The sequence below is a fragment of the Dermacentor variabilis genome, chromosome 2 (assembly GCF_050947875.1).
Source record: "Dermacentor variabilis isolate Ectoservices chromosome 2, ASM5094787v1, whole genome shotgun sequence".
In the NCBI taxonomy this organism is placed as follows: Eukaryota; Metazoa; Arthropoda; class Arachnida; order Ixodida; family Ixodidae; genus Dermacentor; species Dermacentor variabilis.
The window spans coordinates 95,484,292-95,507,481 of NC_134569.1; the positions used below are offsets into that span (position 1 = coordinate 95,484,292).

The 23,190-nt window shown below is 47.3% G+C and overlaps 1 protein-coding gene across 2 annotated transcripts; it reads right to left on the minus strand.

Moving 5' to 3' along the window:
* Positions 1-2,698: 2,698 nt before the first annotated feature.
* Gbeta5 (guanine nucleotide-binding protein subunit beta-5) lies at positions 2,699-22,743 on the minus strand. 2 transcript variants are annotated; one of them, XM_075681352.1, is made up of 10 exons: positions 22,473-22,743; positions 15,468-15,604; positions 14,895-14,936; positions 14,021-14,094; positions 12,592-12,718; positions 11,581-11,724; positions 11,374-11,514; positions 10,253-10,349; positions 7,174-7,340; positions 2,699-5,257 (listed from the first exon to the last, which is right to left on the minus strand). In XM_075681352.1, the coding sequence occupies exons 1-10, from the start codon at positions 22,600-22,602 to the stop codon at positions 5,246-5,248; spliced, it is 1,071 nt and encodes a 356-aa protein (XP_075537467.1). In that variant the 5' UTR covers positions 22,603-22,743; the 3' UTR covers positions 2,699-5,245. The 2 variants fall into 2 exon arrangements, with proteins under 2 accessions (XP_075537467.1, XP_075537466.1); XM_075681351.1 differs by having other exon boundaries at positions 14,021-14,097; positions 22,473-22,742.
* Positions 22,744-23,190: the final 447 nt, after the last annotated feature.

A 23,190-nucleotide genomic window follows, 5' to 3' on the forward strand; every position in this document is an offset into this window, starting at 1 on the left:
TCTGCTCACCATGGCCTGGAACTGGAGAAGCGTACGTATAAAGTGAGCATAAAACCCATAACGTCAACGGCAAGCCGAACCGCAACGCATTATCTACGGCGCAGGTTCTTGCACATAGGTCTGGCGATGTACGCGCGCGGCTTAACGTAGGCGAAAGGGATTCGAGAGGTTTGTGTCAGGCGTTCTTTTCCTCGGAGAGCTTCCGCTACTTTTCATCTAGTAGCTGCGAACTAAGTAGCCAGACGTTACATATATCAGGTGGGAGAGATGCCGAACCCTTGAACCGCTGAGGTAGGCAGTCCAGTGCGGTGAGTGAATCGACGCAGCCTCGAGCGGCAAGTCGGCACTACTTAAGGAGCTACACTGACACGTATTTGCTAGGTTGTAGGAATAATATCACACGTTTCTCGCACGTAAAAGCATGACACCTAGCACGCATGAAGGTTGGGAAGCACTTCTAAGATAGTTTATTTCGATGCTAAAGTCGGTCTTAAAATGGCAGACCTGGCGCCATCGACATTATCGTGGCGTCATGAGAGGGAGCAAAATTTGCTCACGTCTTGTGGCAATATGGCTAACCTATGACGGCGGTGCTCATAAATAAATAGTAGCAGTAAACAAGAGTGCTGCGCGTGTTACTTCTGGCTGCTCTTGCATGTGGCAGCAAAAGCAATCACAGGTACAGAGCGAGCCAGTGTATAGTGACGTCACTACGTATCCACCTCCTCGGTACCGAAACTAAAGCTAGTTCATAGAAGCAAACATTACAGTAAATTACTTTGGGTATTCTAGCACATACCACTGTTTTTCTTTTTTCAAGATTTAGATGCTCTGAGTCTCCGTTTATCGCAAAAAAATTACAAGTCCGAAATACCCTGTCATTACTCCTTCAAGGCTAAAGCGGAAGGAAAAAATCAGTCACAAGAGACGAAGGACAAGAGATTTTCACACCACAACGACTGGACTATCAACTGAGCTTTATTAGAAACGGCGTAGTCCCAGCAAGGCCAGCAGAGCATGCGCAACAGCAGCATCACTAATCACAGAGCATTGAAAAGACAAGATATCACACCTATCGTAATCGACCTAAAAAAGCAAATTCTTTTTCAAGTAAGCGTACCGAGGTTGTAAGCGTACCGGCTGCACTAGTACAACCTCGGTACGATTACTTGAAAAAGAATTTGCTTTTTTAGGTCGGTCACGATAGATGTGATGTCTTTTCAATGCTCTGTGATTAGTGATGCTGCTGTTGCGCATGCTCTGCTGGCCTTGCTGGGACTATGCCGTTCCTAATAAAGCTCAGTTGATAGTCCAGTCGTTGTGGTGTGAACATCTCTTCTTGTCCTTTGTCTTTTGTGACTAATTTTTTTCCTTCAACTATGCACCAACTGGCCCGGATGTCAACCCTTCTGCTAAAGCGGAGAATTGGTGTGTGGGCTACCATAACGATTGGAAATGTTAATATTGTGAAGTATGAGTTTTAGCTTGAGCGCTTACCTTGTGCATTCTTATTAGTCCAACGCCAACGGTATACCACTGCATACCCAGTCAAGTCACACGAATCCAGACGTTGTTAAAAAAGGAACCACCACGATCCTTCCTAATGGCATCAACCTGTATATTTAGTGTGACACGCTTTGCTTTCTTGTTGCTTTGGCACGATATCATTGTCATCATGTTCTCACTATAATGCGCCAGCAATAGAAGATTCTCCTTACGTCGAAAGTGATGTCATTTATATGAAGACACATAATCAGATACGTGATGACCGATGCTTGATCTGGAAGGTACGATGACGCTCTATAAATCGAGGTCGAGTGCAATCATTCTTCTAGAGACCGTCAACCATGCTCGCCTCCGTCCTCGTGGTCGACTTATTTGAGCTGTATTTCAGCTCAGTCGGCACAAGTGCACGCTTGTCAGCTGAACAGCTTTTGAGGGCTCGTCGTCCATGATCTGTTAGACGTATAAGTTCTGGCTACTGCACGTGATAACATGCATTTAGTGAACACATACTTCCATTGAAACGCGACAGGGTGACAATTTTACTGGAAAAATGAAGTAAGTTTCTTAGCGGCTAGTTGTGCCAGTTAGATGGTCTGACTCGAGAACAGAAGAATGACTCATTTTGTATTCAAAATCAAGAAAGGGGCTGACAGATGGAATAGCACGTCTGTGAGCTTCGTTTTTTTTTTTTCTCCCCGCATTCCCACTCTCCCGCTCTTGTTCCCTCGTCTTGAGAACGAAGCTCACAGACGTCGGACGAGAGCGCTCATTACCTCTGAAGTCTCTCCCTTTAAAACCAGCCGCCAGCGACAACACCCGCACGTGACGTCACTGCACGAACCCTTTAAAACTAACATGCCGAGGATGACGAGGCCGCGTTCGACGAAGATAGGTCCTCCTATCTAAACGTTGGCCAGCCTTTCTGAGGCACCTTATCCCTGTTTACGAACTTTATACCTCATTTTGTATTGACTATTTCTTGTGGGAGCATCTTCGCTGGCATATACATAAATGTTGCATTGGTCACGAAGTCGTGCATGTCAACTGCTGATAGGCATACTGTCGAAAATAAATTGTTAAGTCTTCACTGCTCTTCGCTAAGGTCACTGAACACTTTAACAATCCGTTATAAACACCATGCGAGGCAGCAGAGCTCACGTTTAGACGGAATAAAAGGCACACACGCACAAAGTACAGGCGCTAAGCTTTTATTTCCAACGTTTCCTTCTACTATTTCCTTCCTCGCATCTAGAGCTTTCATTCACTCCAGCTATTTACAGGCGTACGCACTCATTCTCCAAGACACACTGTTTGACATGATTTTCGGGGAAGGGAGGGGATTTCGCAAGGCCTGCTCTGCATGAGACGGAAGTTTGTAGGCTTCAGCCTTTTGTCACGAAACAGCGTTTGTGACCGGACCGTGGTGGAGAACCACGGGTAAATTTCGAGCACTCGCGTGCTTCGAAATCCCATTGTATGTACGCTGGTGCGCGTTGCCTCTATCGAGATCTCTCTGGTCGGGAACGAGGTCTCTGCGCCGCTAAATGTCCAGCGTTCCAGCGCGAACCGATGATCGCGCTGCGGTACAAACTCAACGTGGGGCAGGGGCGCTAAATTCAAAAGAAATTCAGCCTTTTGGCCCGGTCGTATAACGCCGCGGACGTTCCAGGCAATTGTGAACCCTTCACGTGGCACCGCTGTCTGACGGCTGCGAAAAATAGTGGCCGCGTCACGACAGTTGCCATGGCAGCCCAGCGCACAGTCGTAAACCTTACGCCCTGCTCCACAAGATGCCGCCTTTCGACGCACTCCACTCCGTGCTGGTCATCCACGCTTTCCTCACTGTCACGTTAACTGGTCGCCCGCTCGCGCTAGAACCAGCGGGAAGTTTCTCATTCCGAACGTTTCTTGCTCCCTGGGCTGGGCCGCTGGGCGAATGGGCCCACCCACACCATCAAAAAAAAAAAAAGCGGTGACTTGTGTCAAGGCGCCTCAGTTTCTACTTCACGAGCTGGTGAACAAATCCATCCGGTGGACTCGCCGACAATTGCTTGAGAGCAGCAAGCACCAGCGTCGTTGCGCAGCGTCCGTCCAACCTGCTCGCGTTCATCCGCGTTCTCGCGGTGTCATCGCGCCCTAACAAAGACTCGCAACCTTCGCTTCGACTTGGCGCAGGACTGGAGTCAAAATGTCGAAGACGGGAAGGCCAGAAAGGCAGGCCAATTACTGGTATGTCTGGGCAACATTTTTGTTTTCAGTCTGGAGCGACGCGGTGCGGAGTAGATGTCTCGCGTTGTTCGCGAAGTGACATTACAAACGGCAACTCCGGCAGCACTTTTGCCCCATAGCTTTGCAATCGACCGTTCAACTTGCCTCCCTTGCTAACTCGGACAGGTGATAATGTAATGCTTTCTTTCATCGAAGCGACTACTACTGTTGATAACGTAGACCGGGCGCTGCTCGGGCCGCTGAGGTAGCGCGGAAAGAAATGGAACTGGGAAATGAACTGGTCACATTATTCCGGCGGCTCCCTTTTTTTTTTCACGTCCGAGGCTCACCAGCCACGTCCCTGCAGTAGAAGAGAACCACTTGAGACGAACCGTAAGGCTGCGAGGACTGACAGTCTGCAGGGGGCTGCGCCGAACGTAAATTTATCGTCGTCGTAGTCGCTGCGTTCTCAACACACGATACGGGCGGTGTTAGAAGCGGTACTTGTCGACGTACGCACGCAATAAGCAGACGCGTAATAACAATGATAGAAACCAGATGCACAACTGAACCTGCAGCGGACGGTCCCTTAAAGGTCACTGGCCAGCCGCACACCAGCAGTGTGGACGCGGACGATTGACGCCTTGCACACCTGCAAGGCTTGGTCTGTGAAGTGAATGTGCCGAACGAATTTGGGTTTAGAGCTGTTTCTCGCAGCATGCAATAAGGACTTTTTCGATTGCGCGGCGTTGAATAAAACTACTCTTTTTGCCCGGTTATGTTTTTAAATGCTGTGCGAGCACGACATAAAAGAAAGAGTGCTGCACTGCGGTCCCTGCTCATTACAATAGACTCCTCGTTGTCCTGTATTTTCGAAAGTATAACGGCACTAAGTCACGGCTGATAGTGATGCAAATTAAAATGGACAACGGGATAAAATGACAGGCGCATCCTCGACCCAAGCTGTGCTTTGGTCAGGGTAGCGTTTAGACCGGTGACTGTGCAACTCCGGTATGCAGCCGTTTCGCGGAGCAGATTTATTGCCTGTCAGCAAGCCTCTCGTTCTCAGCCGAGAAAAAAAAAGTGTTGGCGCTCCGCCGCGCAAGAACTCACAGAAGAAGCAGAAGAAAGACGTCTACGCAAAGAACCCCTGTAGGCGGCCGTGAACAAAAGATGGCGCGTCATACCAGCCTTTGCAGAACCATGAACGGGGCGAGAGGGAGTGACTTTCACGTACGCGGTCGGTCCAGCCCTGTTTCCTTGAACCCGCGAGTCCTAGCTCCGAAATCGTCATCTTCCCGTATTTTCTTTTTTTAATCGCGCGCCATCGTTATCAATTTCAAAAGACGCGAAGGCAATTTGAGGAAGTCCCTGGGTCTCCTGTTTCCTCTTCGTCGGTGCTGCGTCGGCCCATTCAGCTAGGGGAGGCGCTGTATTCTCGGCGCGGACAATCATTCGCGGCGCCAGTGGAGACCGTCGAGGGCGCCCGGCTGCATTTGAGGGCGAGATGTTCTCGTATCCGTTCGTCTACTTAGGCCCATACCTGTATAGGGATGAGAAATCGAAGTGCGGCATTAAAATACGCGCCCTGTTTTTGCTACATCTCAGACAGCACTCTTTCACACAAAGCATCAACCCGAGGACTCCACTCTAGTTTGCGCGCATAGTTAATGTGTGGTGTGGCGCCACTTGCGCCCTTAACATATGTGTAGTACGCTGTTTCATGCGCAAATGAGCTTAGCAGGTGGAGTCGTTGCTGTAACTGGTAGAAAGCAATACTACGTTGATTCATTGCAACGGCGATGAGTGAACGTCTTTCTTTTCGCACTCGTGGCGTACAGAGAGGAGGTATCGTGTTTGCAACTAGATATAGTAATGGTTGGTGCCAGCAAACGCCAAGAAATATCAGAATAACTTAACCCGCAGCAAAAACTACTCCAGGTTTCCATTAGTTCGATCACCAGCAACGCCTTTCGCTGGATTTTTTTTCTCTTCGCGCGAGGCCACGATGTGCTTCACGCAGTAAGAAATAGCGCAGGCATTTATTTTTCAACCTTGAAAGAATTTTCACCATGTTTCGGCCAGTAACTTATTGCTCGTTATTGTTACAGTTATTGCTAGCATCTAAGCTGCCGCATTATGCAGCCATGGCCTTCCTGCGAATAAAAAAACACAAAGAATAAATGCAATTGACGATGTCCTAGAATAAAGAGTGTCTTTGCGCACTCAGCCTCAAGTACATATGGTGCGCTAGCTAACCACATGAATCACGCGTTCTTCAATTGTTTTTTCAGGGCAATCTCGCAGTCACTGCGGCGTCAGCGCTGCTTGCACCGTGCGCACACTTTTTATTTTTTTCTGCTACATTGCATGGTATTTATTACAGTAAGTAAATCGACAAGTACAAGAAGTCAGCACATCACTAACAAACTGGTAACACTAATGGCGGACAAAGTATCATACTAAATCTAACACAAGATGGCGAGCGCAATTACAGTCACACACAAAAACGGGCCACTATGACGTACGCTGTTCATACTTACAGTGGAATTTATTTTATTGAACATGCACATCGTGCTCTGGAATTATCGTAAAGATTACTCGATTACATACCCTCGTAATGAGGGCCTTTAGGGGTATTCTTCAATGAATTAATGAATGAATAAGCGCCTAGCCTCGATGGGGCACCAGTCCGGTCGAAAGTTACTTTCATTTAAAAACTATAGAATGTGCAAACTGATGCTTTCCTTTCTTTATTTTTTTAATCTTCTCTTGTTTTCTTATCTTTTCTGCCCCTTACCCCATCACCCTGCGCAGAGTAGCCAACCGGACACTTAATATGGCTAACCTCTCTGCCTGTCACTTCTCGTTTTCCTTCCTTCCTTCCTTCCTTCCTTCCTTCCTTCCTTCCTTCCTTCCTTCCTTCCTTCCTTCCTTCCTTCCTTCCTTGCTGTATTTTCTTCTTTCTTTCTTTTTCGCTTCGGCATTGTGGTCGAAACGGAGCGGCAGCGCGGAGCGTTCGCTTTGCGAAAAGGCACGCCCGCTCACCTCTGCCGGCGCTCTTCATCACTCCACCTTCGTGACCCCGAAAGCTCACGGTCCTCGAGTGAGCTCCGTTCGTGCGCGTGCTTTGGCGCGTAACACCGCGCTTGTTTTCTTAGTAAGCGAATGTTTGCTGCAGCTTCTACTGCCCATAAAACTATATACACTCCCTGCTTAGCGTAATACTCTAACACATTGCTATTGCCGTCTGTGCTTCGCGCTTTGGACGAAGTGTTGCATTTAGTTTGAGCTGCGAGTATAAATTCAAAACTGTAGCGGCCGATTACCCCCATTTTTCCGTTATTCGTGCGGCGCACACGCTACCCTTAGGAGAGAGAATGAATTCAAGCGTACGTTAAGGCTAGGCTCAGATCCACGTCGGCCCGCATGGAGCGGATCGCACAGAGAGCGTCTCACCCTGAGCGTGAAGTCCCAGCTGCCGGTGGAGAGCGCGGTTCCGTCGGGCGACACCTTGAGGCAGGTGACGCGGTTCTCGTGACCGTAGAGGATGCTGAGTCGCACGCACTTGAGTGTATCCCACACATTGACCGTGTAGTCGTTGTAGCCGCCGAAGAGTAAGCGACCTGCGAGCACGCGGTAATGCGTGTTCCGCTAAGCCGTTCTCTCGACGGAACCGTGCATGCACTATAGAATACGAGGCGTGCCCGAACCAAACCCGTCCGTACAGAGTCGCATTGACCAGCGCTCTGGGAGCACCGCGGCATTAATTATATTTATCTTAGTAATCGAGGACCCCACTGCAAGCAAGCGAGCGGTGATCTTCCCCGCACGTATACTATGTATCCGACGCTGTTTGGTTGACAATGTGTGTGTCGTGTACAATTTAGAAACTTCAAAAGATTGCTCGGTGCCGTCAATACGTGGAAGATGCTTGAGCATCTGTGCTTTTACAATGCTTGACGTTCTAAACAGGGCGAGATTGCGAAGGGGCACAGCAGATCCCAAAGGTAAAGTCTAAACATCGCCAGCCTTTCTGAGGCAGCACAATCCGTGAAGTGGTCGCCGCGTGGGAACGACGCTCAGTTCTCCTTATTATTTCGCGGTTCGCTCCTATCTGCTGGTTTCACTTCATTGCAGAAACGTTGTGCGATTCGATGGCATTTTTCTTCGTTGGTCAGAGTTCGAGATAATTGTTGGCATCCGCTTTACAATTTTATTTTATTAGCCAAGCGTAACTTGCTTTTTGTCTTTTGCTTTTCACATAGTGGGGATAAAAATACTATTCTTAGGTGTACAGTACTTAATGATTCTAGTGGAGACAGCCTCCTATATATGTCTATGGATGATCGTAGCAGTTCATCGCTCAAAAAGGAGGTGCAATGACATTAATTTGAATGCAAATCGCCACAAACGCACTTTGAACTGTGCAAAGGCATTGAGTTCCTTCGAACGCGGCGCCCCTGAGCGGATGTGCTCTCACTGAAAGGCTGGAGGTGTCAGCCCCTTACCTATTAGTCATGGTGTAATTCTAGAGAAACTTGGCGCACCCTTAAAGGAACCGTAAATGCAATTAAAGTGATTTAACTCTATGCAAGCGAATGAATTTGGGAGCAGCTGCCGTCTTCGGGGAGTAGCTCCCTTTTTAACGCTATTCCGCCGCCACATGTCACTTTAATGAATATTTCTTGCCTTGTTAGCTGCCATAGCGTCTATTCAATATCTCTTGTGCACTTAAATTTTTTTAATTAAAATTTTTCTGGAAGCTCACTTCACCTCATGAAGTCGCGCCGCGCCTTTATGTGTTGTTTTCACTGCATTACCTAAGTGTGTTGCGGTTCGATGGCAAGCGTCAACGGTCGAGGCGATTCTTCTTATTAGCTTCAAATTTCACTTTAACGACTGTATATTTTACTTAAGGGACATAAATGTAACGTTATAGCGTAAAATGTTAAACTGGTGGCGTTTTAAGAGAAAGGCACCATTTCCGTAACTCTTTGAAATCTTACACACAACAACAACAAAAAAAAAAAAGAAGAACATCCTGCGCCTACGTTTCTTTCTTTCTTGTTTTTGTGCTTATAGTGTCTTATTGTTTTCTAAGTGACCCAGCTTTGCATTTCTCCCTTTCAATTAAAAAAAGAAACATTGCCAGTACCTGTGCTGGGTTATTTTCGGTCCTGGTTCGGGCTTCGAATTTTAGGAACCGTCTCATTAGCGCTTCAACGCACACTTATGAGCCTACTTTATGGCCACTAATCCAGAATGGATACGTGCCGCTGTGACACAAGGAGTACTGGATACTACAGTATACTTATAGATAAGTGTCGTTCTCCTCTGTGCATAAATCTCCCCCTTCCACTCACTTTCTCCTTTTATCCCCCTTAATTAACCCTCCACCCCGTGCAGGGTAGCCAACCAGAACTACCTCTAGTTAACCTCCCTGCCTTTCTATGCATCCTTTTCTCTCTTTCTCTTTCTCTGTCTCTCTGATCGCCATTCTTCCTTCTACAAGCATCACACGTCACCTAGTCTCTGTGACACTGCTGCGTCGGCTTCGTCTCCCACTGTGCAACCGCCAGATTTGATGTTGCATAGCTTGTGAACGATGTAAGACAAACTTAGACATCGCGTGACATTAAAGCTGTGACCTGGGCTGCACGTAAACACAAGTATTTTATTAATTATATGCTACATAGAATGAAATGAAACGCAATTGCATGCATTGCTTTTTGGTCTTTAGACTATGTAGCATTTAATTTAGCGTATATTTTTTTCAAAATTAATAGATTTAATGTAAAAGAGGTGATGGGGAAATTTTCATGTTGAATCTCGCTTGAAAACGTCGTGTGTGCGTGTGTTCCCGTCGTACTCAATGTGCTGATACTACACCGGTGTCATACAGGCACTTTCTGTCGTGATCGAGCCCGATCGGCATCGAATTTGTCAATGGTGATTGGGCTCTCTTGCGCAAAACGTAGAAAGGAACCATTGTGGAAAGGATCTATGCCGATTCAAACGCACAAGTAACCGATGCCATTCTTAGAGTAAATAATACCCCAGCCACACGGGACACTTTCTATCGTGGCATTCTGTCGTGGCATACGTATTGCGCTACGTACGTCCGTGTCCTGTCCTTCCCGTTCGTCATTGTAACACTAAGCGCAATATAATCATGAACGTCCACCAACTAGCCCCGTTCATTGCTTTACTAAATGTTATTTCGAGTACATCGGGCTTCTCCATCCCAAACCTGTCTCCTCTTCCTCGTACTTGCGCTACGTAAGTCCGGGTCCTGTCCTTCACGTTCGTCATTGTAACACTCAGCGCAATATAATCATGAACGTCGCCAACTAGCCCCGTTCATTGCTTTACTATCGTGGGCTCGATCGAGATCGAAAGTGCTTCTTGTGGCTGGGGTATCATGCACTCTAAGAATGCAACAGGTACTTCCACGTTTAGCATTGAATGGAGTATATGTACGGGGGCTTTTTTTCCCGTAACGTTACGCCCGCCAAGTACGTGTAATTTTTCTTACCGCTCACTGAGAAGTCCACTGAGTTGACGCCGAAGATGATACTCTGCTTGGAATAAACGGCTACTTCCCTGTCAGCACGTAAATCATAGAGACGACACTGTGAAAGGAATGAAAATAAAAAGGAATGATTAGAAAACGAGGTGCATGAAATGGCCCTCCTGCCCTGCTAATTTTATTACAGGAACATAGAATGACACATAAACCTTCTGTCGTCTCACTCTTAAGAGAGGCTCCATCCCTGGTCTAGGAGTGAGCACGCTACGCCTCAGTCATATGCTTTGCATCAACTTGAGTCAGGGCAAAATGAAGCTTGTCATTGTCCCCCATTTTATTAAAGAAAGGGCGGTTGTAAAAGACCAAAGAGAACACGCGTCTTTAACGGCTCAAAAATGAATCTTCATGCAAGTCTTACAGTTTCGATCGCAATTTGTTTTCTAACTCAACACTTTACAGTCTTTCTGCGAAAGAGAGCGAACTGAAGAAACTCGTAAAAGCAAGTAATGAGAGTCACCAAAATGATTATTTTGTTTGTACTTAGCACTGTTTACAAAATTTAACAAAAAAGATACACCGCATCAAATGTGTCTTGTCCGAGCGCCTACAGCGGGTGCCGTTTCACGTGTTATGTTTTCTCATGCGCATATGGCACACGGCACTGTTCCTGTTCGCCATCTCAGTTCCTAACGTTCAGTGAAAACGAACAGCGGCAAAAATCAAATCAACAACGCGTGACAATATTGCTTTATATGACAAATCAGTTCTGTAGGAGCCCGCAAAGTGCAGGAACGTAACTGAACGAAAAAAAAAAATTGTGATCCACCCGGCTGAAGCAAGAAGCTACAAAGTGAAGCCATGCAAGTGTGTCAGAGAGAAAGCTGCCCTTCTTTTTTTTTTTTAGCTAGCTCATGTGGTAGAGCTACAGCACCGGAAAAGTCTTGGTCCCGGGTTCGATCCCCCCGCACCGGGACAAATTTTGTCTTCAACTGTAAAGCTTTCTTTCCGAGAAATCTATATGGGCTTCCTTTGTGGCTTTGTGCTACGATCTGGTGGGTGACTTTTTTTTTTTTTTTCTTCGATACTCCCGTATTTTTTTCCATCGGAAGTGCATGCACTCTACTCACGGTGGCGTCATCCGAGCCGGTGGCGATGGCATCTCCACTCGGGTAGAACTTGACGGTGTTTATATCCGATTCGTGCCCCTGGAAGGACTGCACGCACTGTCCTGACCGCATGTCCCACACGAGCGCTTGCCTGTCACAGCCCTGCACGCGAAGGACATCCGCAGTGAGAAGCGGGCTTTACGAGCGCGAGACTTGCTGAACACGTACTGCGGAGACGAAAGTGTTGCCCATCTCTGTAGGCGACAGGTCGAGTGCCATGACGTCGGCGGAATGGCCGTGGAAACTCTGGAGCAGTTGCGAACACTCCACGTCCCACAACGCGCACGTACTGTCACCGCTGCCCGTCAGGATCTGGAAACGACGATATCGGCACAACGAGAAATGGGGCAAGCCGCAGCGACAGTCTGTGTATAGTGACATCGGATCTTGGCTTAATGACCGCGTTGTGTTTACTGACGCAAACTTGGCAATAACAAGCTAGTGCGAAATATCGATTTCTTGTGTTCAATTGTCTTCAGTGACTTGTAGTGAACCATGTGTACCTGTTATTTTGTTTGTATAGGATTCGGTTATAAGCAACACGCACATTCGGTAAGTCACTCCGCTGCTAGGACAAGGAAGTTGTGCTTTTTAGAGTTCACAGTGTCAGCATGTTATTTTACTCTGTTATAAAATATGATTACAAAGATGTGCACAAGAAATAGGAAGCATGCTGAGTATCGGACGACCTTTCCTCGCACGAGAACACAGGTGTTGCAAGCGCCGAGATTCATACTGGAAAGGGCTTACAATGATAGATGGACCGTTTACTCTAACTTGAGGATGGCTCTTGAGACGATATATCTACATAGCACTATTACGACGATAGTTGCTTATTGCCTCATAACATTTTAAAACACTAAAGACCGCGTCTTTGGCTGGCCCTGAAGTCTGCTTTCAGTGGACTCCGGGCCATGTCGGTACTGAATAAAACGAGGCGGCATACAGATTCTCCACTGTGGCACACATTTAAGATACATTGATCCCTATGGAATATCCGCGATCAAATATGTCAAGCGCTTTTTATCGAGATTGCGACCAAAAAACTCAGTGAGGCAACGCGATTTGACGGTCAGAGAAACTCATCTCTGCTATTCGGGATTAACCTTCTTTCACGCTTCTGAACATACCGAAATCCTAGCTTCAAAACTAAAGTGCTTCTGCTCTTGTGGCACAGACCTGCTGGTCCGAGTTTGGGAAGAGGCAGCAGGACATGTAGCTGGTGTGCGTCCCGACTGCTTTCTTCTTGGCGGATACTTCCTCCTCGAAGCTGAGCGGGTACACGGTCACCTTGTTGTCCAACCCACTGCGTCGCGACATCAAACAAAAGGCCTTGTACACAATGGAGGAGCACCGACGCGTACTCAGAAGAAGTAAAGAACCGGCTTCCGTGACCAAGGCACTAAGCACAAATGGGGTGAAGGTCACTAGTATACAAAAAGCATTCTGCCTTCCAGCATAACATAGATAATACAAGCACTAAATAGAACATCAAATAGGGACAAATACAGCCGTGCTTCGTTATTGTGACCCTCGTGAATATGAACGACATGAATAATGGAGAACTTTCGCTGGCGTCAAACGTTCACATTGCATTTGAGCCTCGTTGACATGGAAACCCGCTGTATGGAAAAGGCGGAAAAGCACAAAGGCCATTCAAGTTAGTATTTTTGTCGATAGACGCCGTTTGTATGGACAGGACCCCGTCTAAATGGAGGGAGCCAAAAGCCTTTCCCGAGCTACGGCGAAACGCGCGCGGAAATCCACCGGCAGCCGTAGAGTTTCCAACAACAGAAAAAAACCCTGGCACTGCCTATCGTTCAGCTATCACGAGAAGCAATGCGTGGATCTGTTTGGTCTTCGTGCTTGCGGTTTCAGGAGTTCTTGCGGCGTTATTTATTTCGCTTTGTCTTTCTAGGTTTACAAGCATGCATAACTTCCTAAACACGGCAGGGCAATCAGTATAACGTAGTATGTAATGCGGTATGTCGTTGGAAATTTGCAAATACGTAAAGTCGTTTGAAGCCAATGTGTCGAAGTTTGGGCCCAATTCATGTACTGTCCATCTTACCATGCTGGCACGAATGGCCGTACTCGCAGCTGCCGTATGCACTGGGGCCAGAGTTGCCTCGAGTGGCTTCGCTGAATTTTGCCAGTGGCATGTGAACCGATATGGACGTGATTGTACTGGCAGGCGTCTTTATCACCACGGCAACCACGTCGCGATTTCTATACTCGCGTGCTCGCTGGCGTAATTCGTGCTTTCGCGGAAGAAAATTCCACGTCCTTTCTGCTATTACTATAACACCCGCTTCTATGCGTACATTCAAGCGGAAATCGAGCATGATATTCCTGTTCGCTCGTATGGCTGATCCTGCAGCCTCAACCGCGGTAACACCGACAGTTTTCTATAGGCAATGATTGTGCTAATGCGCGGATATTTTTCCGCCATTTCCTGAGTCAGCAATGCAAGAAAAATAATGTTGTGCCTAGAAAACACCCGAATATTTTTCCGTTGAACATGTATTTAAGGTAAGTCAAGTGCGCGCTCTTCCGATATCCACTCGGCGACGGTGCTTACGCACCTGGGCGTTTGGGCAGTACTCACCCACAGGCGACCATGTTCCCCGACGGCGCATACGCGCAGGCCATAACCCAGGTTGTTGGCATCGTCACAGCGTGCTCCTGGGAACAAACAGAATATTTCCTAAATATACAGGCTATTTATGGCTGCATCTTTTCCCTTTTTCTCTTTTTTCTTTTTTTGCTATTGAATTGAATAAATAAGGATATGTTATCACCAACAGATTACGCCGCATACTCCTTTTTACATAAGGAACGCGGAAATGTATATTAAGTCACACATCACAAAAGGAAACAAGACGCTTTATAAAACGCCATTACAATAAAGCGTCAAAGCACGAAATGTGACCACGAAGAAATGCAGCCTAGTACGCCACAAACCGATTACGCGTGAACATGTCATTTTCATCAGGCGAAAATGCGCGTGCCTTTCTTATCCTAGCATATATTCACAATATGAGTTGCTTCCAAATTATTTTTAAGCTGCAATCGCATGCTTTTGAAGACTAGTCGTCGTCCCAACATCTTCTTTAGGCTCTCTGGTGGGAGCTCAAGCGTCAACGATTGATACGTCAGTCTCGCTCGTGCTTCTTGGTTTGTTGTTGATTTGTTCTCTTCCGCAGCACATAGACCAGGTTTGTGCTAAAAATCATTAACCCTCAGAGGAAGCCGCTGCCATAGTAGATAATTCCCTGGCCCCTACGCTTTCTCTTGTTTCTGTAGCAAGAACGGCTGACGAAGTACTTTCTTTCCTTAAACAAAAAATTATACTGTTTTAACCAAATTCCAGCAGAATGATCTTGCTTAAAATACTTTATATCGCTTCATTAGGTCCCCGTTTCATAGTCAATGCTGATACTTGTTTCAAATTCTGCGGTTCTCGCTGGAAAAGCGCTCACCTTGTTCGTAGTGAAGGCGTCCCATATGATCATCTTGCCATCCTAAAAAAGAAAAAAATTCGGATATCTGAGTCCTCTGCGTAATACACAAGCAAGGCACGAAGATCCAACAGCTCCTCCGCAGTAACGATAATCATCGTTTGCATTACCCATGTATTTATTGCTCAGCACTCCTGCTTTAACGTAATTATTTCACATGTAAATTTACTTATCACGCGGTTGGTACCCTGAACCTCTACTTAAAATGACCTATATATTCAGTTGAATCAGAAAAATGGACAATAATGAACAGGCGCACCATTTTCCCAATGCGCTTCAGAGAAATATAATCGTTTCTGTAAGTATGCTTCACAAAGCTCTGTTTGCTTATTTAATACTCATAGCTCCATTCGGCTACACTAAGGTGAGAACCAATAAAAAAGCTAGAGGTATCTAAAATGTTAGCACTTCTCTAAAATCGATTAATTAAGTTAAAAGAGAAACGCAGATGAAAAGTTCTAGAAATGGAAATAGAACAAGGAAACATTTTGAATAAGGAATGCTCCTATGCACATTGGCCATTGAGCGGCTGACCTGGGACGAGCTGACGATGTGTCGCTTGTCCTGCGACCAGTCGGAGCAGAGTACTTTTCCCTGGTGGCCCTTGAGCACCCTGCGCAGCTTGATGTTCAGATCCTTGATGGGCTCCACTTTGCCGGCCAACGAGGTTACTGCAGGCAGAGCGCGCGGTGCGGAGACAGAAAGAGCGAAGATTCTTGTCACTGTGGAGCGCGTAAAATAAGATTATTGAACAATGACCGAAGTGCGACAGCACCCGCGTGCGCTATGCCTACGCCGACGCGCGCGCCCCCTCGTGCGTTCCGTAATGTGTGGCGATTCTTCCTGGTCCGAATTTCGTTACTGTTGCAGCGTGTTGCCCTTTGTTTTGCGTGTGTGCGTTTGTGTGTGTGTCCGTAGTTTGCGGTGATTTCGGCCTACACGGTCATTTTGAAGTGTAGGAACACGTAACTAGACGATTATGACAATTCCCTTCAACATTCCAATATAAATACGCACCGTAAAGTCTCAGCAATGAAATAATGTAATTAGTTTAATCAGTAAATTTTCTTTTTAATGTGTAATAGGTTTGTACTGTCGTGACTAGAGTAATTTTTCAATATATTTCTTGAAGTGCTCGAAGTAAGGAAATAGCACTGGGTTTTGGGCAACTATATCTATGGAAAAATAAACGGTGGAAAATATTTAAAAATTTCAGTAGATTTTTCTGCTGCATGTCGAAGGCTTTTGTGACAAATTGCCCAGACCTAAGTGCATTATGAATAATCGTTCTTCGTGCTTCTAAATCCGCATCAAGATTCTTTGAAGAATAGCGAAAACTTATTCTGGGACAATACTGTGCCGCGTAAGGCATGTGGTATGCATTCGGCAACGGGATCCAAAGACCAGACGCATAGGCCGAATCTCAGCGAGACACGATGCGCGAGCATTTGCGAAATCTCGGGAGCAACCATTTTGCCCACGGTAACAAAGTCGACAAATCGTGTAATTGGGACTGCTGGCGCTCAAGTGTCTATTAGTTCTGGTTTGTGTTCCTCCGCATAAGATACGCCTTTTCCTATAGGAGCCATTGAGCCGAGAGGAGCATAATCGAATAATACTCATTAGTGTGAATCCTTGTTCGTTCGAGAAGAAAATGGCCGAGAGATGTGACCATAGGCACTGGAGTTTGCCACCAACTCCGTTAAGCTCGTTGACGTCTTATTGCTCAGAAATGGGCACGTCTAATAGCAAGCAATAATTCCACCCCTGAAACATTGGTTCTGGGCGCTCACGCGTGCTCACAGTTTACGCCTTCGGTATATATATAGGCAGGAAAGGCGTTCCTGTGTACAGGCTAAACCAGCACAGTGTAATTATGGACTTCTCCAATGGTGGCCATACAGCCACCATATGACCTAACCCTAAAATACGGTATTTACTCGATTCTAAGCACCCCCTTTTTTTCACGGTCGCGATGCCCAAAGTGAGGGGGTGCTGAGATTCGAAAAATGTAGAATGACTCCCCCTCCCTCTTTTCGCTGCGAAATCACGACGAGACGGGTGCGAGAAATAACATTTTATTTTGCAAACATCCAAAAGAAGAATCGGTGCAGACAGTGAGACCACCGCTTGTGTCGGATGCTTAGTCACTATCACTGCCGCTCACGAGTCCGCGCGGCTCTGCAGTCCGGCTGTGCGGCAAGATCGCGCCGCGGACGCTGTTTCACCTCGGGTCTCCGACGGCTCCGGCTCGATGACAGAGCGAGCAAGCGCGCTTGGCGGTCTTGGCTACGCGCTCTTCCTAACAAATAGGGGGTGCTTAGATTCGCGTGCAAACTTTTTTCCTAATTTTTTCGCGAGAATAGAGGGGGGTGCTTAGAATCGGAGAGAGTTTAGAATCGCGAAAATACGGTAGCTGTGGTTGTGGTGGTGGTCGTGGTGGTTTGTGTTGTAGCTACAGGCAGGTTTAACCTGGCGATCAAGGCCGGCAGTTGCCCTGCCTGAGTGTCTCTTTCATTGTCACTGGGTTATTCATGAGTAAAACTTGAAGCAGTGCGAAGAAGGCGAGGACAGTAATCGAAGACAAATACAACAGACTGGAAAATTATTGAATGATCAACCAGCTTTTATAACATGTCAAAACACACACACACAAACACACACACACACACACACACACACACACACACACACACACACCTGTGTTCACTATCTGTCGAGCAGCTCAGTGTCTCTTAGAAATGTGAGAATAAAGGGTGAAGCTTCCTCGTGGGCTATGACAGATCATTCAGGAAACACAAACTGTTGAATACACGCATGTGCGAAGTCTTTCTTTTCTACGCCCTCAAGTAGAGCGAAATAGAGCACGCGATGGTGTAACTTCTTGTCACCCCCGAAATATTATCTTTATTTTCTCCTCTTCATCATTCTTTCTTTTTTCGCGTGCTTTGTTACCGCAATGGGTTCCATATTGTCGGAGTAGTCTATTTCTTGTCGTGGAGTCAAAATTTTAAGTTTTGAATTTTTTCTAAACTATTCTCTTTCCCAATGTTCCCAGCGCTATCTACTGTGATGGAAGCCTTGTGCACGACGTTATTCTGTTTGTTTGCTTTTTTCTCTTTTTTTTTGTTCGGGCGACAAAAGAACTCTCTATATTCTCCCGGCTCATATTATATACACATCCATCACGACACGCACTGGCATTAGAGCTGACATTTCTAAATTATTTCAGCATGACATTGTCAACTTTCGCAAGTGAAATCAAAAGCATTGACTTTGTAATTACAGAACGTAAATCAAGCACCACTTCACCTCTAGTAAACGACATTTGACAGCACTGAACTTCACCATCGCGCTTGCGCGACGCGAAAAACACGCGAGCGTTTCTAATTGACAAAGGGGTTAAGCAGTGACGCACAGTGTGTCAGTGCTAACTAAGCCTACAAAATTTTAAAAAATATGACCCTTATGACCAATTACAGTTGTATTTAAGTTGGACCTCCACAATGAACCCTTTCTTTAATGCCAGAATGGATAAATACAGGACACTTTCCCTCTCGTGCATCGAACACACATTTTTGTCCGTTATCTCAGCAGAATGCAGCGACGACAGAGTGCCTCTATACAACAGCTCGGTCGTACGACTATACGATCAAATACGTCATTGTAGCCTGGATAAATGTTTGTCTTCAACTTAGGCACATCCGCGTCGTTGTAGCCAGGCTACGAAAATAATGAAGCAACTATGAATGAAACATGCTTTAGGCAGGGTGTCCGAACGAAATGTTTTTCGTTCTTGTTTTAGTTTCGCTACACTGAAAAAAGTTCCGTACTGATTCTGCTCTGAAACCAAGTTGTCCGCAGCGGTTCATAAAGGTTTTGGCTCACGTGCAAGAATTTTCGAAGCAATGTAACGATAAAAACATAGTATTTATTTTTCTCAATAAGTGAATTACGAATTTTGAGATCATGCTCAGTGCCTTGAGTCAAGGCAGTCAGTATGATCTCAGAAACAGCACGTCATCGAGTGTACTCGCCGAAACGCGAGACCGCTGTTCCAATAAAATGAACTTAAATGAACATACACGAACAATAAAGCTTCGGTAACAAAGTGTTGCACTCGTACAAAACGGAACGATAAGCTCTTCAGGGCGCAAGCCTTGGGTTTTGCTACTCGGCCGATCTGCTAGCGCCCCGAGCGGCAGATTCAGATTAGTGGAGCGATCGGCTGGCTATCGCTCGCACTATCCCCGCCTGAGATACGCGCTTATACGGCCCCCTGAGATGCGCGTTAATGCTGACGTTGCCTAACGTCTATTGTTTCGGATTGCCGAATTTTTCCTTGAGCCGAAAACAAAACAAACAAAAATATTTCGTTTTCACTCCGAAACGAAACAATAAATAAAGCTTCGGTTACGTTTTCCTTCCGGTCCAAAATATCGGAGGGGGGGGGGGGGGGGGGTTCGTTTTTGTTTTCTTTCCGTTCCGACACACTGGCTTTAGGTGTCTGCGCACGTTCGCAATCTGCTGTTCTCATCCTCTTAATCTTTTCATCTCCTTTCCCTCTTCCCGAGTTCAAGGTAGCCAGCCGGGCCCCAATTTGGTTAACCTCCTTGCCTTTCACTTAACCTCGTCTCTCTCTTCATTTGACACTGTCTCTCTGGTAGGCGAAAAGTAATGATCGCGGTGCGCATCGCGTCGATCTATACTGAACATCGACACTGACTGTGGTCTCTTGAACTCCGCGAAATTGATCGGCGAGTCAGCCTGTCCATTTCAACCGTTCGCGCATTCCACCCCTCCCCCCTCCCCTTCACGCCACTCGTTCCCCTATCCCCATCTTTCTAGAAAGACGTCTTCGCTCGTTAATATTCTTTTTTCTTTTTTTCATTCTCGCCCACCCGCGATGAAACCGAGAAGGACCTCGGTGACGTCCGCAAAACAAGGCAGCGAGGAAAGCGACAATGTATTTGAATCGTCACAATGTATTTGAATCGCACGAATGATCGGGTTCACTTCACTTATCAGCCAGAATTGATGCGTTGCGACGGGGAAGCGCAAATTTTCGAGTGTATAGGTGCGGAGTAACGCAAGTGCGCATAAACGGTGCGTATGGTCCGATGCACACATTTGAAAAACATTGTGACATACACCGATCGTTTTCGTGGATGGGACATCGCTCTCATTCCTCGAAAAAATAAATATAAATGCCTTGTATCCGAGAAGAAAGAGAGAGAGAGAGAGAGATGAATACACACGTGAGATGCGAAAGGCAGGAAGGTTAACTGGAAGACAAACATACGGTTTGCTACCTTACAAAGTAAGAGAGGTATAAGGCAAGACACAAAGCTCAAAAGGAAAGCGGAGAGGTACAGCACACACACACGCACACACGCACGCATGCACGTACGCACAAGCTATCAATATCGCGGGTATAATCTGCCCTGCAGAATGCCGCTATCTTGTCCAACTTAGTTTCCAAGGGGAAATGCGCACAAGTGGCAAGATCGACATGTGCGGGCACGCGGATTCCCCGCTATACGCATTGAGACGCTCGCACCAGCATTTAACATGAATATTACGGGGTAAAAGGAGGGCACATAGTAATTTAAGGCACGCCGAACCAATGATTACTTACCGCCCCACGCCAGTTTCGGGGTTTACCTGCTAACATTCGTAAGGAACGTTTATCTACGCCCCTGGTCTATGGAAGAGAACAACTGTATTTCTGTTGTTTTTTTGAAACAATATCGACCCAGAGTATTGCGTATACTAAGCGACATTTGAAAAGACTGAGGGAAGAGTTTGGTGGCAGAAGCGTTAAGAGCGCGCATGTGCTCTATGTGCATATCCCAGAATGCACTTATTTACTTCTTTGATGCAAAAGCATCAAATGGCCCATCAAAGCCGGTGTCTGTAACAGCGAAAAGGCACTTAAATGCCCATTGGTTGCGACGCCACCTCACGTGCTCGCGTCAACGGAACGAAGCGGGCGAAAGGGAACAACTGCTGCCAAGCCAGGTGTTGCGTGAGGGAGAGGACGTCGCCCCGACACCACGTCACCCTCGCAAGCCTGCGATATCCGCGCGTTTCTTGTCCTCGCAAGCTCTCGCCTGCGTTCTAACTTCGCCTCAGTAATCGCTAGAAAGAAATTATAGTATAAAAAACACAATACATTCGAAAGGAAAAGCGTTGCCGATGGTGGCTTAAGAACCTAAGACCCCACACTTAGATGCCGAGTGTCTTGCCCATTGGGCTAAACCAGCGCCTCCCCAGTAGCCGGCCTGTGCACTCTGCTTTGTGGCATCATGCTACTTGGACCGAAAAATCGACTGCCAAGCCCGGCGTGACGAAAGTGGCGACGTCAAAATCACCGCGGCTTACTCGGGAGCGTCCCCGTTAGATTCTATGGCATTCGGGCGAGGTAGCGTGACGTCACGGATTGAAGTGTACCGGACTTGTTGTATCTAGGAGGCGTTGGCCAAGCTTCTCAACGCGCTCGCTTGTTAATGCTTTCGCATTCACAACTCACAAGAAGTGCTTGGGTGTCCTCGGACTTTTTATTTTTATTTTTTCGTCCTCTGCTGCTTTGCTTTTCGTTGAAGTACCAAGCCTTATTGATATCTCGGCACATGAACGATTCTCTTGCTCCGCCTTCAATGGGCGATTGATCATACCGTGGGCAAGCAAGGTTTGGTAGCTGCATAAGGCTTGCAAAATTCTTAATAATTAAAAAGTTGCATGTGATCATACCCATATAAATAAATGTTATCATATTTTAAAAGACTAAGCGCCAGAACATCTGATAAAAAGCAGGCAAAGTCGGCGTACTAAATACAGGACCGTTGCCTTAATGGCGAGAAAAAAATTAGAACAAGGACGCTTATCGTGCATAGCGTTCGTTTCGTCGTTGCTAAATTTTCTAACTTTTCTTCTTCGTTTGCGTGGGTTCGTCGTGCACTAACAGAACTATCAAGTCAAGTTTATTTTGCTAAGGAAACAACGCACACCATTGTCCTTGACCTAAATTTAGCTCCACGAGAGTACTTCGTCCCAGAAATTTCTCCAGCAATGTACACAGGGCCGAGTATCGAACGCATCCGATCATTCCAATGGCCGCGTCTGTCCGTCGTCGAGACTTCGACGTTGATGTAACCACTCTCTCCAAACGGCCTAAGATGCGCCGCTGACAATCTCGGCAGTCGTTCTCGTAGCGTGAACAGGTGCGGGGGAAGGAAGTGTTCAGCTGGGGCGGGCAACCGCTGCCCGCCGACCACAGCTCCTCCCCAGCGTAAACAATCGCAAGCGCGCGCGAAGCACTTGCTCTCTCAAAGAAGAAGACCGTGGCCAAAGCATCGGAGCAACAACATTTGCACGGAGTGCGCATACGCGAGAAGCGGCTTCCTGGACCTGACGGCTATAACGGCACGACCTCGCGCGCTGAGGGGGAAAAAAAAAAGAAAGGAAAGCAAAAATTACAGAAAACGGCGCCGACCGCGAAGTGCTTTGCCCGAACGGCAGACGGCGGATTGCGCTCACCACTGACGTCGTTGATCTTCTTGCGCTCTTCCTCGAGCCTCGCCTTGAGCTGCTCGATCTCCCTCGTCAGCGACTCGACCGTCTCGGCCGGGTGGTCCACCTTGGTGGCAGCGTTCTCCTCGGCCGCCATATTGCGCCCCCCGCTGCTGCCCCCGCGGCCCGTAAGGAGCAGCAGTAGGAAGGAGCCGCCGCCGCCGGCAACGGCGGAACACAGGAGGAGGCCTGCGGCTGCGACGCCGGCGACGGGGCGCTCGCGCCGCCGGGAGATCGATAGGCGCGATTCCTGCACTCGCCGCCCGCTGCTTCCTGCGGGGGCGCGCGGGGCGCGCTCTCGGCCGGCAGCTGGCCCGGCTGCTGCCTCCGAGCCGCGGCCCGGCGACCGGTGCGTGTGCCGCAGCGCTGGTCCGTGACGGTGCCTGCGTGTTGGACCCTTCGTGCGTGCGCGTGCGCATAACCGGGGTCATGGCTTGAGAGAGAGGGAAGGAAAGACGAGGAAGCTAACTGAAACCGTGTTCAGAGTGCTACTGTAAGGAAGCGGGGAGGGAAATGCGACGTGGAATGAGAGAGAGAAAAAAAAGAGTTCTGACAGACACGCAGCAGACAAAGCACAGCGTGTCTGTAGACAAACGCTGAAATCCGTTGCCTTCTTGTATTGCAGAAGCTTTGGTGTGGCTTTCTATGCCGACGATGAGTTAGGCAACCTGCCGAACTCCTTATA

Bases quoted from the DNA above. Each gene is read 5' to 3' on its own strand.
- Gbeta5 (XM_075681351.1), bottom strand. From the start codon at position 22,602: ATGGCGGCCGAGGAGAACGCTGCCACCAAGGTGGACCACCCGGCCGAG. The intron at 11,725-12,591 runs GTCTGTGCCACA...CGTCGTTTCCAG, and splicing joins TCCCAAACTCGGACCAGCAG to ATCCTGACGGGCAGCGGTGA. The intron at 7,341-10,252 runs GTAAGAAAAATT...GCGTGCTCGCAG, and splicing joins AGTGGACTTCTCAGTGAGCG to GTCGCTTACTCTTCGGCGGC.